Source organism: Periplaneta americana, chromosome 12 (assembly GCF_040183065.1).
Source record: "Periplaneta americana isolate PAMFEO1 chromosome 12, P.americana_PAMFEO1_priV1, whole genome shotgun sequence".
Classification (NCBI taxonomy): Eukaryota; Metazoa; Arthropoda; class Insecta; order Blattodea; family Blattidae; genus Periplaneta; species Periplaneta americana.
The window spans coordinates 42,106,820-42,125,791 of record NC_091128.1 but is presented as its reverse complement, the minus strand read 5'-3'; the positions used below and the strand labels follow the sequence as shown (position 1 = coordinate 42,125,791).

General features: G+C 35.0%; 1 protein-coding gene across 2 annotated transcripts in view; it reads left to right on the top strand.

Moving 5' to 3' along the window:
• Positions 1-18,972, top strand: part of LOC138710339 (voltage-dependent calcium channel subunit alpha-2/delta-3-like) — a 107,392-nt gene that overhangs the window by 30,939 nt on the left and 57,481 nt on the right. For both annotated transcript variants that reach the window (XM_069841153.1, XM_069841154.1), the window contains 2 exons: positions 10,309-10,528; positions 15,545-15,676. In XM_069841153.1, coding sequence (XP_069697254.1) covers positions 10,309-10,528; positions 15,545-15,676 — 352 coding nt within the window. The remainder of the gene's footprint in view (positions 1-10,308; positions 10,529-15,544; positions 15,677-18,972) is intronic.

Genomic DNA, 18,972 nt, shown 5'->3' with positions numbered 1-18,972 from the left:
TACTTGAAGAAATAAAGCGACTCTCTGAAAAAATAAGCTAATATATATGCACACAATTTAATATTGGGCCAGAGAAATTAAACGTTTCCTCTCCTGTACAAAAATCTAATCCCTAGTATTTAGTTTGGTTCCCTTTCTCTCTAATGACGACCCTCAACCGTTGCGGCATATTCTCAATTATTTTCTTGATATAATTTGAGTCAATAAGTGCCCATTCTTACTGCAGTCTCTTTTTCAGCTAACATTTTGACTTTATTGCTTTTTATCGCAGTCCCCTTTTCAGCTCTTGCCAACAATTTTCGATTGGATTTAAGTCTGAACTTTGGAGAAGTGTTTCTATTACTTTCCAGCTTTATGTTTTGGGTCGTTGTTCTGGTAGAACTTAAAAGTGTCTCTAATATTCAACTTTTCAGCACTGTTGTAAAGATTGCTCTTCAAGAGATTCAGATAGTCATTTTGATTCATTTTAACCTCAATGAAGGACATCTCCCCTACCCCAGCTGAAGATATGCACCTTAGACCATCACATGTTTAACTGTAGGCTGCAAGTTCTTAGTTTTTAGTTCGTTATTTTATCTGCGCCATACAGTTATCCTGTTATCAGAACCAAAAACATTTACCTTACTTTCATCCGCAAAAAGCACATCTTTCCACCAGTTTTTATCCTTATTAACATATTCTTTTGCGAATTGAACTCCCTTTCTTCTATTCACTTCACTTTTGTATAGCTCTTTTCTGGCAGCTGTGCCATTGTATCCTGCTTTCCTAATTACACAATGCACTGTCTCTGAATTTACTTTCTTATTCAACTTGTCCAACAATTCGGAAGCAAGTTTCGGTACACTTATTCTTGGATTAGTTTTAACCATTCTCAGTACGAACCGTTCTTCACGATCAGTTAATTTCTTTGGTTGACCTGTTTGTGGTACTTTGTATTCTATCTACTTTTTGGTATAGTCTTATAATATTTCCAACATTACTCTTGGGCAAATTTAGCATATTGCCTATTTGTCTTTGACTTTTACTTCTTGCATCATGATATATAATCATTTGTCGCTGCCCAAACGTAATGTTGAGTCCTCTTCGCCCCATATCACTCTTGTTAACTTCTGTATGTCCACACAGCACAGAGCTCGCACCTCACTCCACCTGAGACTGAAATGAATACCATTATTTGATAATAACACTGAATGGCCCAATATTAAATTGATGTACTGTTACGGTATTTCGAGGAATTAATGCAAATAATGCCTCCTTGTGACTGAAATATCTTTACCATGTCATAGTGACTACCGTACAATAACGCAGTTTTCTTACTTTTAATTGTACAATATATTTATATCCATGTATTTTACAATACATTTATTTTAATTCAAAATGTGATTCTGCACACACAATAAGGATAACACTGGCCCAATATTAAATTGATTCACTGTAAGTAGAAGTGGCAGGAAAGAAAGGCCAGAAAAGTAAGGTCAGTGAGATAGGTGAAGGAGATGTGAGCGAGCCATCAACTATTAATCGGTGTTTCGAAAAGAGAAAATTAGGGACCGAAGAGTTAGTTTCAGAAGCTTGTGCTTAAAAAGGGAAAGCATAAAGAGAAAGAACTCAGAAGACAAGAGTACAAACGGCAATAGTAAGGAAGAACAAATGAGTAGCTAATCAAAGCGGACAGCTGACTCTCAGATAGAAATTTAGTTAGCTCTGGATTCTTATACAATTTTTAATGCTCTTTTCAGTTATGGCATTTATGTATTTCAAAAATGAACACATACCGTGTGTGTTTTATAGCATTTTATTTTTATGTCTATTTCAGAAGTGGATACCTACCGGTACCTACATGATACAGTAGGTTTGTTTCAAATGCGGACACCTGACAAATAAGCCAATAACAGTATAGTATTCTGATGACGTGTCAAGATATCTGTCATGGCGGATTCCGTGCGTTTTTTTTTAAAAGCAAGACGTAAAGCGCTGCAGCAAGACCGTTCTTTTATTATATTTGCTTCACCGTCGCTGCAGCAACCGTGCAGTAAATAAAAACGAGTTTGCTGCACGATCCATCATGGCGGAATGCGTGTTTTGGTCTTTTGCAACGTTTATTATTGTTAAAATCGTCTACTAATAATAATTCTATGTCATTATCATGGAAGTCGAAACTATTTAACTTGTTCGGTTCTTATAAGGTTAAATTTATTACTGCAGTAATAGAAGCCGATATTAATTGTCCACCACTTTGCAGTCAGCTGATTGCTTTTTTTTTTTCGACCCTCATTTTACTGCTGCAAAGGCATAAAAAAAAAAGCGCTTTAAAAACGCACGGATTGTTATTGTGGAATAGTGGAAGTTGTAGTGTCTTTCCTTAAGAAATATTGTACTTTTTTTTAGCTTAATTTAGATTGGTTTTTAAATCTGAATGTGAAATGGAACGGAATGTCACACCAATGAAGTCTGAAAATGCTAGGAAGAAGAAATCTTAACCTGAATAATGGAATCGAAACATTGAAAAGAGACAAAGGTAAGAAACATCGGTCAATTTTTATTACTCTACTGCCACTTCCAACGGACTCCTAACGAATATTCACACGTTTATCACTGGGATTGTGGCGCTGTAAATCAATTTAGAACACTTTTATCTCAGCCACGGCACATTTCAATTATCAGTACAATGACACAATAATTCTTGCAGATAACACAGAAACAACTTCGGAAATGTAATTAACAGAATAGCAGTTTCACTTCACTTCCACTAGATGACTCGAGTTCCAGCAGACGCGTAGCAGGGATGCCAATATCGGCAAACGAAATGAAACTGTGAGGAATGTTACAACAGGTGTGCTAAACGTTAGGAATGTTACAATAGGTGTAGCACGTTAGGTTAGGTTAGATTAGATTAGATTAGATTAGGTTTTATTAGGTGTGTAAGATAATATGAATGATTACCATAATTGGCGACACTGCAATCATTCTCCCACTCCACCTCAAATAACGTCACAACGACGAAATATGGCCGCCTTCTTCCAGGGGCGTATTTTGCGGGCTACCGGGTTACCGGCGGTAGCCCAAGGAAATTACAAAAGAAAAAGTTTATAATATAACATAATGTAATAATTTTGTATTATTAGTTTTACCATAGTAATTAAAATTAAAGTAATTGTTAGATATATTTTGTGTAATAATAGGGTCAGCGGTAGCCCAAACCCTTTAACCAGTATACGCCTCTGCCTTCTTCCTTCAAGTACGACGATTTTCCTAGTGATCACATCGAGTTTCTACTACTCCACACTACAAAACTAAGGTATTTTCAGTGTTTGTTTTTAATTTCCTGTGCTGGCAGTACATTAATAAAAATTCACCGCTATTGTAGCTTTGAACCGCGCTGTTACGGTTATGACCAAATTTAACTAAATACATAATGTCGCCAACATAAGGAAATGACGACGTTGGTCTGTGGCATTGTTAGAAGGGGAAATTTGTTTACTTTTTCTTTCCACACTTCTTTCGTTCTGAAATTACTGAGAGAGAGATAGCACCACTGCTAGCGACAAGATGTATTTGCGTAAATATTGTGAGTAGATTACGTGACTTAGATGAGGAGCTCGCGACAGAAACAGTTTTGCTGTGGCGGATGCGCGGACCTCTCATGCAGTGGCAGCATGATCCTTACTTGAATTTATTTTCATGTGTACATTCCAGATGAAATCAAGAAGATCCCTTCTTGCTCTGGTTACACATCTTGCATATACGAAGGTTAGGTTTGGTTAGTTTAGGTTTTTATAAAGTCCGCTCATACGCAGAGTCAAGATGATCCTGTTGGTCATGGCCCTTATGATAGTTTTTGTTTCGTAATATTCATAAACAATAATATTATGACAGTGGTGAATAATTTCATGGCAACTAAAAGTTTTCTTCGTAAAAGACGAGGTATTTTCTCTAAACCACAAAAAAAAAAAAAAAAAAAAAAAAAAAAGGCGGTCATAATTACGTACTTAACGCTTTAGCTAACATTAACCGGAAATTTCTTTCCTTAATTTTAATGATATATCTACTCTAAAAGACACCCTTTTCCGCCTTTATTTTGGTGTGATAACCTACTTTAAGATGTTGCTACAAGTGCATTTTCTTTTGGTGCATTCAAAACACCGCCTTTGTACTGGATAAACCTTGCACTTGACTAATGGAGTGAATTATTTATGGATATAGTCACGAATCTTACTACCACCATTTCGATTGTCTTTTGTTTGACACGGCTCGTTACGGCCCGGTGACTAGTGGCCAGCAAGCAACGTTGGCTACCGATGTTGGTGTACTGTGCATATTATCAAGTTGTTCCGAAGTCATATTAATCATGTCTACTCATACAATCTTTTCTATAACCAGGTTTCTTATATTTTCTCTTGGTTTGTTTTTGTTTTATGTAAAGTACGCATTATTGGAAGACTGGCTCTCAATAATTTTATTACTATAGTCCCGACGCTGTTATTTCCGGCGTGACTCCGCCCCTTTGCTTACATCTTAGAAAGTAAAGGCTCTATGAAGTCTAGGTAGGTAGTATCGTTCGCCATTTTTGTTCTCACATTGCCGAGATACCATACGAGGAATCTATTTGCAACACTGTTAAACATTATCATGCCGTAGCTCCTATGATAATAAATCAAACGCAATGTAATTCAGCAAATAATTGAGCGGCAAATAACGTCTTCGTGTGTTTTCTGTGAACGCCAAAAAAAGAGCTAAAATGGCGGGCGATTATATTAAGTATTTATCGAGCCTTAAGAAATGAATCAGCGAATCACAAGACGCACACGTTTAAATGTAGGCGACTTGCAACGCGATTGGCTGCCGGAAATTAGAGTGACGGGACAATAGTGTCTTAATGTTCTAGGTCATTTCTATAAGCACTTTTTGTTTTCTTATTTTCTCTCTTTCTTAGTTACTAATATTTTGTGTTCCTGAAGGAAAGTTGTAATAGGGGTTTGTTTTGTTTGTTCAGATATTCTGCCAAAGGTCTCCCAGTACCCAACTTCTGGCCATATGGTTGGCTATCAATTCATGCTACTGACTAAGACATAATATCAAGGATTTTCATGAAACCTTTTATTCCACTCCCGAAAAAAAGTAAGCAAGACCATTTATTTTGAAATACAGTCGAACTGAGATACCCAACCCAAACAGGAAAAAGAGAGAACTAGTTACGAGCAAATCCGCAACCTTCCAGTACACTATTGTGAACCAGGCTGGAAACCATATCAGGGTTTGTTGAAATACATTTTTGAATGTCCTGGCACCATTAACCAATCATAGGGGTCTTTAAGAGATTTAAATCCCATACTCCAGTAGACACAAGAGGAGGAAACCATATTGAAGCAAAGTTTGGTCTGAAAAGATATGCGGTCAAGAATTTCATCTGCACTCTTAAAGCATTAGAATCTCATTAGTCAAGAGAAAAAAGTTCACGTGTGTATCTACCCTCAGAACTGAACATACGTAAACTTTGGAAAATGTACAGTGAAGGTAAACCTGAAAATGTTAAGGTTACCCAAGGTTTTTTCAGGAAAGTGTTCTGCACGAATTTTAACATTGATTTCTCTGCCCCAGCTGTAGCTGAGCGTAGCACATACATTGAATTGGAAAGTAGGGATATGAAGGAGAAAAATGAGACTGAGGAAGCTGGATTGAAATTCAGATTGCAATTACACAAAAAACAAGCAGAATCCTTTTTTTGAACATTTGCGTCAAAAGCCTCCAGGCTGTTTTGTTCAAAAGAACCTTGTTCTTCCGAAGGCTAGTGACCAGATGGCTTAATTACAATTCCAGACAGCTCTACTGTTACAATTTATCAGTAGTTAAAGGTTTGTCAGCAGACTTCTTAAACCCTGATAATATCTGGACATTTATTGACGGACTGAAGGTGAGGATAGAAAGTCGTGCAATGAAGTTGCTTCTGTCGTACTCAATGAAGTTAACTCTTCTGATCTTTCGAATTATGACACTCTTCTAGTCGCAGATGGCTGCACTGGATAAAATAAAAAGTAATTGTCCTAACAATGTGTATAAAATGACTAGACATTTGTGCCCCCCAGAACATCTCACAACTTGAACTGATCTATCCTGTGACAGGCTACTCTTTCCTCCCTTCTGATCGAGTGTTTGGTTTGATTGAAAGAGAGCTGAGGAAAATTGAAACCATCACAACGAAAGGGGATTATTATGCAATATTTAAAAAATATGGAACATTAAAACTTGATTGGAAGTGACTGGAAACCATCTGACTGGAAAGCAGTAGTGGTTGTCAGAGGTGAAATGGCATACAACATTGATGCGGGCAGCGAAAGACCAGTGTGTAAAGAAGAGGGCTCACCTGCGGAAATGAACCCCTTTGATATCTCTCTTGGAGTTTCAGCAAAGCCTGAAAAACTTAACCCCTTATCGCATGGGACAGTCTTGCACGCACTGGTTTAATATTCAAATAACTTAAGTAGTTCTTTCTTTCTCAACTGATGTCACATATGGTCAAATCCAGTTCTTGAGTATGTGCCATATCTGTCCCAGTATGAAGTTTCAAATATTATATGCTTATATTATAAATTATATGAATATAAAACCAGTATGTGCCATATCTGTCCCAGAATGCGGTAAGGGGTTAAGTTACTTTCTAAACATTTTGGAGAAAACTGGAGAAACATCCCAGGTCTTGAGTATTATAACAACATGCTCAGTTCAAACCTTCATGATCCAGATTCACTCGATAGAGAATGTGAATGTCTTGAACTTCAAGAGGAGTTGAGTGATGACAATCTAGTTTTTATGACAGTTTAAAAGTGGATATTATTTCTGTTTCAGTGTTATAATCAAATAACCATAAAGTAGATTTTAATTTTCAGTCTGTCACATAGCTATTTCAACGTTATATTGCCAATTAATTCTCATGAACATGTACATTTTTTCATTAAAAATGTGAAAATAATTTTGTAATAAGAAAAAGACAATAGTTATTTTTGTAATTCAGTGTTTTTGTAATTAATCATCAATTCATACTATAACATGTTTATTAATTTCTTTAAAATTATTTCACTTTCCAGTTTTTAATTGAGGACCATTTTTGCAAAACTTGCTAACTGAAAAAACTAAATTTTACAGGAGACACAAAAAACTGAATGGAGACAAATAGGTTATAGTTGCAACCATCACACTTTGACACATTACAATGAAGAGAAATAATTCAATTTCACTAAGATAACTTTAACATCGTGTAGAGACCTGCTTTATGTTAACAAATCCACCAAAATCTCAATTTCGCAAATTTTGCAGTTAGCAAGTTTTGCAAAAACGGTCCTCAATTATAATTCCCTTGATAGTTACTGATATTACACAGATTAGCTTGTACAGTCCCTTTTGATACCAATAATAATTATATTTGAAGCGAAAACGAACACCTACATGGCAGTTTATAACAGAAATGGTCACCTGCACATTTCCATTTCAAAAACGGACATCATGTTTTAGAACAGAATTTTACATAGTAATTGTTTAAAAATGATGTTGATAGGTTCTAAAAACCATATACGAACTCTAATACTATATTTTATAAAAATGAATTGTGTTAAAATATTACAAACAACACTGTGAAACAAAAAAGTATCTCTAGATCAAAACTACGGAGACAACGAACAACTGAAATAGTGGCTGAGGAAGTGTGAATAAAGTGAAAAAAAAATAGTAGTGAAATAATGAAGTGAAGAATCATAATATTAAAGTACCGGTATAAAATGAAAATATTGTAATAAATAAATGAAAGGTGGCAGCATAATAAAAATCAAAGAATGTTATGGTCAAGGAAAGGGAAGTAGGAAAAAACTAGTTGAAAATAACAAAAGTAGGCTAGTGTAGAAAAAAAAGTATAAATGAAAGTGTAGGCTACAGGAGATACACAGTGCATGATGAAAGATAATGGCTATTAATGCAAGAATGACTTACGGACTTTTGTTGAAAGTGATATGGGTGATTTTAAAGCGAATGGAGGAGGTGGGGGGACGAATTTGTTTGTTTGTTTGTTAAAAATAAGGTAGTTTAATTAAATAGGACAGAGAAACGTGAATGAGCATTTTGTAGGTTACGATTCTAATAGTATAAATATCATACAAAAAACATAGGAAAAGCACACGTCTGAGGGGAATAAAATAGTAAGTTTTGAAATCAGAAGGTTATGGGTAGCTCATATACAGCAGTGTGGTGGTGAACCATAGCCAGCAAGTACTGTATGATGTATGAATAAATATGAATAAACAAATATATTTGTTATGTAATGCCTTTAAAATATTAAACATGTCATAAAAATAAAATTAAATAAGGAATTACATGCATTTAGTCTAATTAATATAACTTTATTCAAACTTAATGACAACAATGTATTTAATTTGTCTCTTTAAAATTTTTACATATTGATATCTTAAATTCAGTATGGTGTGAAATTTCACATTTTATTGATAAAACCAAGCTCCTGCAGCTGAGGCTGCGCAGAAGTTTAGAGTAGGTACCAATTGAAGCATGCGTTGGCCACCATGTTTTGGGAGAATCATCAGCTAGCAGATGGCTGTACTATGCAGTGTTGAATGTTTAATATAGCCTTTATGTTTGGTGTATCTTATAAATCAATCTGAATTGATAAATAAAAAATCCTATTAACATTTAAAGCGACCACATTATGGACATAATCAAGCTTAGTTACCGTTAGTTTGATATGAAACGAAAGAAAACTGTAACAATTTGATACTGTAACTAAAGTTGTTGTATAGTTATTTGACAACATATAGAGCGAAGAGAAATACAAATGCATATTGTAGTAATAGTTCAGATGAAAAGAAAATTATTAATATTATAACCCATCGCTCATATTTTCGGCAGCCAATCACATTGCAGGTCTGCTATATTTAAACGTGTGCGTCTTGTGATTAGCTGCTGATGACGTTATGCACTTCCTAAGGCTCGATAAATACTTAATATAATCGCCCGCCATTTTGGCTCTTTTGTTGGCATTCGCAGAAAGCACATGAGGACGTTATTTGCCGCTCAATTATTTACTCAGTTACAGTGTGTTTTATTTATTATCATAGGAACTACGACATGATAATGCTTAATGGTGCGGCAAATAGATTCCTCGTCTGGTAGCTCGGCAACGAAAGAACAAAAATGGCGAACGATACTACCTACCTAGACTTTATAGAGCCTTCATTTCCTAAGGCGTAAGCAAAGAGGAGGAGTCACGCTGGAAATAACAGCGACGCGACTATAACTATTATTAACAAAACACTGCTGGCTGTGTAAGGCATTACATTAGGCTTATATTGTAAACATATGTTTGCTTTGATGTGGACGAGAAACGAACAATTATTTACCTGCTTCCATATCATATAATATCACCTGTAAAATAAAAACAAGTACCTAATGTTTTAGTTTGAAATATAAGTACCTAGCCTACCATGCATTAGCTTATTATCACGGCTGTAGTATGAAATGAACGTCACATGCATGAATTAGTCATATAATAGAACTCAGTCCTAGTGTACAGAACATCTTGTCTATTGATTCATTATTATTATTATTATTATTATTATTATTATTATTATTATTATTATTATTATTATTATTGACTTCGTTAAATGTTGTCTTACAACTTTTTTATGTAAAGTCGTGTTGTACCGGTACCAGTAACTTTAAGCTATATGGTGACAGCTGCTCTTTATGTAGTACTTTCTTTCAGTTGGTTATTTAACGACGCTGTATCAACTACTAGATTATTTAACATCGATGGTATTGATGATAGCGAGATGGTATTTGGTGAGACGAGCCAAGGATTCACCACAGATTACCTGACATTCGCCTTATGGTTGGAGATATTGGAAAAAAACCCAATCAGGTAATCAACTCAAGCGGGAATTGAACCCGCTCCCGAGTGTAACTCCTGATTGGCAGGTCTTAGTCGACTGAACTATGTCGGTAATTCTTTATGTAGATACAGTACTCTTGTACGGTCAGTTAACAAGTTTAAAATGTTATTCTCGGGGGAATCTGGTGACCCATTTTAAAATATATTCCTATAGTTGTAGGAAGATTGTACAGGTGTTCTACTGTTAGATCACGTTGTTTTTCACACGATGTAAATATCATTCTTTCTTTCTATCTTTTTCCCTTTTCTCTTTTGGCCTCTGGTGGAGGGGTTTGGCCCTAAAATCCTCCCTGTTGGTAGGCCTACATACAGTATAATATAAAAAATATTTATTTTTTCTAACTCTGTGCTCCCTTGATCAGCGCATTGCAGATAGAGTTCAGGAACTACACAAGAAAGTGTATTACACTGGTGACGTTCATGTAAACAGCACATATTATGGCACCAAAGCATATGATCCAGAGGGTGAAGAACTGCATCATGTGAATCACCTGAAGTGCAATCCAAACAGACACTTTCGAGGGGATGACATCAACATCTCTTTCAGTTCCGTCCATGTGCCAACTAACGTATTTAACAGAGGTGAGACACAATCATTGCTTTTAGGTCATTATTCATTTCTTTTTCTTCGATTACTTTAGTAATTGCAAAGTACCAGTAACAATTTTAATGATGAGAAAGAAAGACTAATAGTGAATGAAACAAAGGCGTCTTGTAACAGTTCCATGATGCTGCATTAAATGGCAAGTTATTTCAGTTACCACGAAGACTGTATTGAATTTAATAATAAATTCGACTTATTGGAAAACGACAAAACTATTGTAATTAACCAAAAGCGAAAGCATTGAACTTATATTGGAATCTTTAGAAGTCCTATCTGCGCTTAAATTAAAGTAAGCTTTAACTGATTTTATTGCATTATTCAAATTATGCTTACTGGCTTATTAATTGATTCGGTCATACTTTGCTTGTCTGAAGTTCGTGTGTTCAAATCTGGGTTAGCGAGCAGTGATGAATTCATTGGAAGGCCTGGTGTGGAAATCCATCTTCCCTCCTCTCCTAAGCTCAACATCCTTCTCTTCCTCAGAGATTTTTTGTCCATTTATATTATTTGAGTTTAATTTTAAACCATTTATGACAATTTCAACTTGGCTGCATCTGTGGCTCGAGCACTAGTACTAGGCTTCCATCTAGATATCTAGATGGCCCAAGTTCTGTTCTCGACCAAATTATTTTAACTTTAAAAAATATGAATTAAAAATTATCAACGAATCCTTGTTTTAAGTTACCGTATTTTTTTTATACAGTGGCGAGTAAGTTACTTAAATTTGTAATCATCCACCCAAGCATGCCCCACTAGGAGTTACACAGCATTACTGTTGATTAAATTTTGTTGCCTCAGTAGCATTGTTTCTTTTAATGCAGTTATGAAACAACTGCTATTTTATTTACCTTCGATGGAATTGGTACTGGCGATTTGAGGCCGAGGATTCACCATGTGATTACATAACAATCGCCTTACAACAAAGAAAACATTGAAAAAAACCAAAGCAGCCTCGGATCAGCAGACAAACACATCCCACCACCTGAACTATGCCAGTGGCTCTCTCAGTGCACCATCTACCGTATTTGCTCGCGTACTTTGCGCCACCGCGTATTTTACGCACCCTACTTTTTAAAGGATTATTTTTAACTTTAATTTTGCTCTGTGTATTTTCCGCACAAATTTTATGTACAAATTTTTTTCAGTGTATAGTAGTATGAATTTTCCTTCCCTAAATTCCATTGCCAATACTTGAATTCCACGGCATTGTTCATTGACGAGTACCCAATTCAACTACCTGCTTCACAAAGAAACCCTAAATAACGTTACTTCAACACTGATGCTTGTCCTTGTAAATTACCCCTAAGGGCAGTGACTGTGACAAGTTTTACTATTTAATAGGTATCGTGCAGTTGTCACCGCAACATGAAGAATGCATCGCTCAACCACCTATAGACCTATAAATTGGTGTAATGTGCTCAATTAAAAACTATCTATTGAGAATGCTACGTCTGCTATGTACTGTACTTTACATTCATTATGATTGTCATATACCAAATTTAATTATTATTAATTTAAAGTTACCAGTAGTCTTAGGTGACAAAAGTACTGTATTTGTAATTACTATATACTTGAATAAAACCCAGATCAAGAAGTCTAATTTTAAAAATTCGCATATTTTACGCAACCCAATTTTGCAAACAGCCAAAATAGATTAAAAAGTGAGCAAATTACGCGAGCAAATACGGTATATAACACATGATTATGATGATGATTAATGGAGTAATGGCGGAATTCCGGTAGGGAAAATGGGAATATCCCACGAAAACCTACCACCAACCAATTCCTTGGTCCATCACGAATTCCACTTTGACCCATCGGGATTCGAACCAGTGCACTTTTCAGTCTCATATAAGTCAGCCTAAACAAATAAAGATCTCTCCGCAGTACCGGATTTAGGCCTAGGCAGTTGCCTAGAGTGGAAATTTCCAAGGGGGCTGCATTTTCTCTCTCTTTCTCTTCCTTTTTTTCCCCTCCATTTTCATTTTACAATGAAATTTGTTTTGTTTTTTTTTTTAATTGTTGATAAATCTTTTCTGAAGTTTGTTCTTGAATACCTTGGGCAAGTCGGATATTGTCTTGTTACCGCATTGTCGTGATCGTGGCGAATGTAAAAGAAAAGTGTGCAGCTGCATAATTATATTGTAATACCCATATCACGTTATTATGTTATGAAACTGCTTAAATCTAACTGCTTGTATGAACGAAATGCATTGTTGAAAATCAAATAGTAAATGTGTTTATTATTTATCGCTATGAATAGTAACCAGAACTCTCAGTTACATTTCCAGTATAATATTATATCGTCAACAATACTATTTACTCACTTTTCAGCATGTGCACTACATAATTCGATATGAAAGGTTTATTCCTCAAAGAGTTAGAGTTTATTTTTCAACTTTATACTTTCTATCGAAGTAAGAAATACCCGTAATAATTATACCACTAACAAAACCAATCCTTAGAAATAAACCACAGCTTGGCTTTCACAAATCCATTTTGTTTCAACAGTGAATAAGTTTCAATATGTTTCTTTGCATCGATTCTGATGTGCTTCGTCAGATCGACTTTGATGACATCAATGTTTTCTCTGTGAAGAAAGTGCGAAGGAAATCTTTATAATCCACAACTAAGATGCATGTATTTTGATTCCAGTAATTATTGTTTTCTGAATTGCATTTCATTTAAAACTAATTTAAACTAAACATGACCTGTATAATAGCTGCTCATAAACTGTTTGTGAGAGTTGGGGGTGGCAAATTTTAGCACTGCCAAGGGGCAGCACTATACCTAAATCCGGCCCTGTTTCTCAGCCTTAAAAAACATGTGTACATAGGCTACTTGTTAGTACAAATTATACAATATAACTACCGGTACTATTTCATTAGTAACTCTAGAAACTCTGCTATACATACTGCTACTAGAATTTTAGTTCCATTTTGTTCCAATTCTGGGAATAGGTTTTTTATGATATTTTTTTCTCTTCTCACTTCACTCTCAATAAATACACAAATATCAGTTTTCTTTTGTACTTTTTAGATCTTCTGTCAGTTAAACCTGCCCATGGTTGATTAGTAGTCGTAGTCTTTCTCGCATAATCATTTTCTTTATGTGCTTTGGGGCAAAAATTTTTTAGGAAAGACGTAGGGTATATCACGTGCCATACTCCTTTCCTATTTCCTTTCAAATTAACTATTTTCCATACAGTAAACTGGAGCGAACTTTATTGTAAAAAAATTTATATTTTTAAAGTTCATTATTTTTTCTCCATGTCTTAAGTATTTTTTGGTCTTATAAGTCAGCAATAGGACTGAGATCTTTTTATGGTCAAGTTTATCTCACTTTATAGTACATTTTCAGTTTTCAACATTTTATTCTACTTATACGATACGTAATTGACATGTATTTGCTGTTAATATGACGTAGGTGCAAACAAGTGTAAAGACAATTCTACTGATAAAGAAATTTTAATTTCAATTAGCAAAAAAATAATTGTACATTTATTTTCAATAGGTAATAATCATTAATGTAGCAAAGGATATTGCTTTGGTTTCATTTGAGCAAAGTCATTAATTAGCTCGTCTTTTATTTTTCAAGCATTTATAAAAGTTGAATATTTTAATGTTGAAAAGTACAATGCTGACCCCCTAAATGACGCCTCTCTGCAAACTGAACTTGTTAACACATGCTCTTTATACTGTCATTACTTTAGTGAAACTCTTTCCCAAAAATCAGATCTCCATCTATCCTTTGTTAGTCTCAGCTGTTATAAAAGAGTTTACTATTCATGTATTACAGTCTTCAATGCACTGCACAATTATTCATATTCATATTCTTTATTTGCCTGAAGGTACAAGAATACAAGAGGCCTCGTCAATGTAATAATATAAAAACAATGTGTCAATAGAGTAAAAAATAATAAAAATTAACTAAAATACTACATCATTTTAAAAAAATTCATTCATATTATAAAAGGGATTATTTTGTAGCCATCTCTTAATCTGAAATTTAAATTGTGTTTCATTAAGTGCCTTTATATTTGTTGGTATATGTTTGGAAGGTCAGAACTATTTCCATATAAAAGTAATCCATATCTAATAACACTTTCAAATAGTGCATAGTAAACTTGTTTTAAATAATGTTTGGGAATCTTGTACATGATACTTCTCAAGAGATAAATTACTCTAGAAATTCTTTTACATACATACCGTAACTGACATGGCTGTTCCACCTTAGTTTAGGATCCAAATACATACTCAGCATCTTTACAGATTCATTTATCACATTATTTTGGGTTTGTTTCAAACTTAGAGTTAACACATGAGTTTTTTCATCATTAACAATAAATCCATTAATTGAAAACCACTTTCTTATTTCAGCAAATACAGCTTGCTTCATAAAATCTAACTCAGCAGTATTATTATGTTTGATAACAAAAGTTGTATCGTCAGCATAAATTATAGCTTATTAGAAGGATCATGAGAAAAAGTTTAGAATAGAATTGACAAAATTTCTACATATTCATATCTTCTATTCAACTGATGAACTGTTTATCCTTGTAAATTAAATTAACCTATATTAATTACTGGTACCGTATGTATTAATATAAATACTTATGTATTACGTATATATTTTGTATCATTTCTCACTTGTTCTACATCTCAAATTATAATGTTGATGTAAGATCTGTGAAATACAATAAATTAAATAAAAAAACAAACAAAAAACAGAAACTAACAGACTCAAATAACCTACTTGGAGACATAACCATAATGTAATCTAAATATACACTAAATTAAAAATCTCTTTGTGTACTGGTAGTTTCATTGTTTCGCAATACAACATAGTTTCTCTGAAATATTTACATTTGAGTAAAGTAAAATTTTCTTCACCTTTTCTAATTTATTATTTGTCCTTATATAAACCAAAAATTGTTTATATTGTATCTGTGAAGTCAAATCTAGGTAAGAAAAGAATTCTCCCATTTATTTCAGAGCCAAGTGTTATCAAAACCATCAACTGGACCATAGGATTAGACCCAGTCTTCATGAGCAACTATTTAGAAGATCCATCATTGTCCTGGCAGTATTTTGGCAGTGTGACAGGAATCATGAGGCAATATCCTGGTATGTACAAAATACTCATACATGCTTTTGATAAATTAGTGTCACAGTCACTAAATAACCCCCATCACTTTGTACCGAATTTGTAAAATATTGTTAAACCTACGTACTGTTCTGGAGTGTACTCTCGAGTAACTTACGGGCAGGAGAGACTGTGGTAAAGTAATCCGAGGATAAATTTAGTTGGCTTAACTATTGAATTTTTTAAAAATATTGATAGCTGTTGTCTAACTCTATTTCTTACCTTGTACTCCATAATTTACTTTATTACAGATGCTCTCTCATTAGTAATGTCGGTTTTGGAGCAAAATTTTGGTTGGAGTGTGTAGTGACAAGAAATTAATGTAATCTTCAAAGTTAATGCTGTTAGATTCTATGTCTGAGCCTCCTTTCAGCGAGGTTTGTTGTCTTGCGATAGTACAGTTTCTGATTTTTGATGTGAAGAATTCGGTGATATTCATTTCAATGGCTTCCACATTTTGAAAATTTCTTCCCTGCAGGAAGTGGGGTATGGATCGAAACAGATGGTAACTCGAAGGCTAGGGTGTGACAGCAGCTGTATGCCTCCGAATTCCTGGATTTTTCTCATAGTTCGAGAAGTATGGGATCTTGCATTGTCTTGTTGCAAAGAATTCTATTCCGATTAACAATGCTGGATAGCTCTGTCTCAAAACTTCATGAACTCGTTCTGGCTGTTGAGAATAAAGATCCTCATCGTCGACTGCACGTCCATTTGGAACAACTCCCAGTGAATCACATCTCCAAAATTCCACCAGAGACTTAGCATTATTTTGGGGCCGAACTGATTTTGTTCAGTGACGACACTGGTAAGCTAACAAAGATCGAGCCACTGTTTTGCAGTGCAGTAATATACCCATTTTTCATCACATGTGACAATTCTCCTGGAATTATCGATTCCAGCCCATTCCTCTATATTTTCTGCCTTCTTCCTCCATCTTCTAACTCCCATCCTTCGCAGGTCCTCCTCCAAACAGTCCAACCACCTTAACCTCGGCCTTCCTCTATATCTTCTCCCTCCTGGATTTCCATCAAAAATCTTTTTAATCGTTCTACCACCATCGATTCTGATCATATGTCCAGCCCATTCTATTCTTTTAGCTTTTATCTGTGTTACTATATTAGGACTCTTATATAGTTGATTTATCTCATTATTTGTCCTTATTCTCCATCCATCTTTGTCTTTTATTGGTCCATAAATTTTCCTCAGTATTTTCCTCTCCCGTCTTTCCAACTGGAGTTTTATATCTTCCGTCATAACCCAGGCTTCACATCCATATATAACTATAGGTTTTATTACCGGTACTGTGTTGTAGATCTGTAATTTGGTTTGTTTCGACAGGTACCGTGTTTTTATTACTTTTGCCAAAGCAAAGAAATATCTATTACCTGCTGCAATTCTTTCTTTTATATCTTTGCTACAGTCGTTATAGGTGTCAGTTCATGGGGTACAGATGTACAACTTCTGTATGATTTTCTAAGCGTCTTAATGTGACGATATATTATATCTTTTGAAGCACCAAGTTCTTCTGACAACCTACTAGTACTTTTTTTATGAAATTTTTCCGAAACTCTGTGTGTATTCTCAATATTCCATATCTTAGACCTTCCAGTACATTGTAAATCTTTAATGTCTCCTTCCCCATCATTGAAAAGCTGGAACCATCGTTGTTTTACACGCTCACTAACGACACCTTCACCCTCGACTTCACATATTTTTCGAGCAGCAGCTTTGTAATCTTGTTTCCAGTAGTGCTTTGAAGTTCAAGTTCAATCCATAATGTCCCCTGGGGACACGGGCCTCTTCCTAGGAAGATGGCTGATTAAGGCGATCCCGGTTAGCCATGCCAGGAAGGATTGTCCTTTAAGTCGTAACACTTTTTGCACTTGTTCTTTTAGTTTCTCCCTTGCTGCTCTCTGCGATGCTCTCTTCTGTGTGTTGTCTCAATGAGGAATGGTCCATGATGCTGTGCTGATACTTTGCTTCTACACTGTCCTCTCTGTGGTGGTCGTTGTCCATCGGTTCCCAAAAGTCTTCCTGAGATCATCAACCTAACGTGTCCTTTGATGCCCCACACTCGTTTGTCCGCACCTGGGGTCCCAGACTGTCCATCTGGGTTTAGCCTCATGATGTGGCCCGCCCAACTGCATTTCAGGTTTCTGCTGGTAGTTACTGCATCATTTATTTTTGTTTTTCTTACAGTTTCATTTCGCATTTGGTGACGCCTAGTATCTTTCTCGCCATTCTGCTTTGGCATACTTGTAACATAGTTCTGTCTCTCTTTGTGTGCTCCATGTTTGTGAGCCCTATACTAGTGCTGGTAATATGCAGTATTCATGAGTGTCTCTTAATCTCTAGGCTGTATGATTTTTCTAACATTATAAATTTCAGTGTTCAAAATTTTGCCCATGCTGCCGCTATGCTTCTCACTACTTCTTTGCTTGTGCTTCTCGAGAACGATACGGTCTACACATATTCTCAATATGTGTATATATGTGTATGTAGATATGTATTTCATTGTCAACATTTACATCCATGTAATGTGGACCTCACAATTTGTATCCGGTGCCACAATTACATTCATTACAGATATACCTTTTGTAGACGCTCTTATAATTTAACTTTCGATCCCATTTAGATTGATCAGTATTCCCACCTTTAAAACCTAACAACTTAATTTAGACCATTCAAAATTTACACTTTTAGAACTCTGTTCTTGATTTTCAGTACACTTATATCGAACACACACTGTTTTAATAATACTTGTTACTAAAACATACTACACCATTATCCAATATGTTCGTTATTATGTCTGTTTCTTGTGTACATTTCATTTTAAGATCTCACTAATTTTCTACATATTATACATCACTATCCTAGCTAGCCTCCCCCACCAGACTCCTCGTCTATTTTCATTATCTCTATCGTTTTACTTAACTTCCTATTACAATCCTCTAATTCATTCAATTGACACTTTTATCACTCTGTTCTTGATTTTCAGTACACTTATATCGAACACACACTGTTTTAATAATACTTGTTACTAAAACATACTACACCATTGTCCAATATGTTCGTTATTATGTCTGTTTCTTGTGTACATTTCATTTTCAGATCTCACTAATTTTCTACATACTATACTTCGCCATCCTAGCTAGCCTCCTCTGCCATACTCCTTACCTATTTTATTACCTCTATCGTCTTATCTAACTTCCTATTACAATCCTCTAATTCATATTTCAATTTATTTACTAAGTCCTTAGTTGTCTCTTCCTTAGCC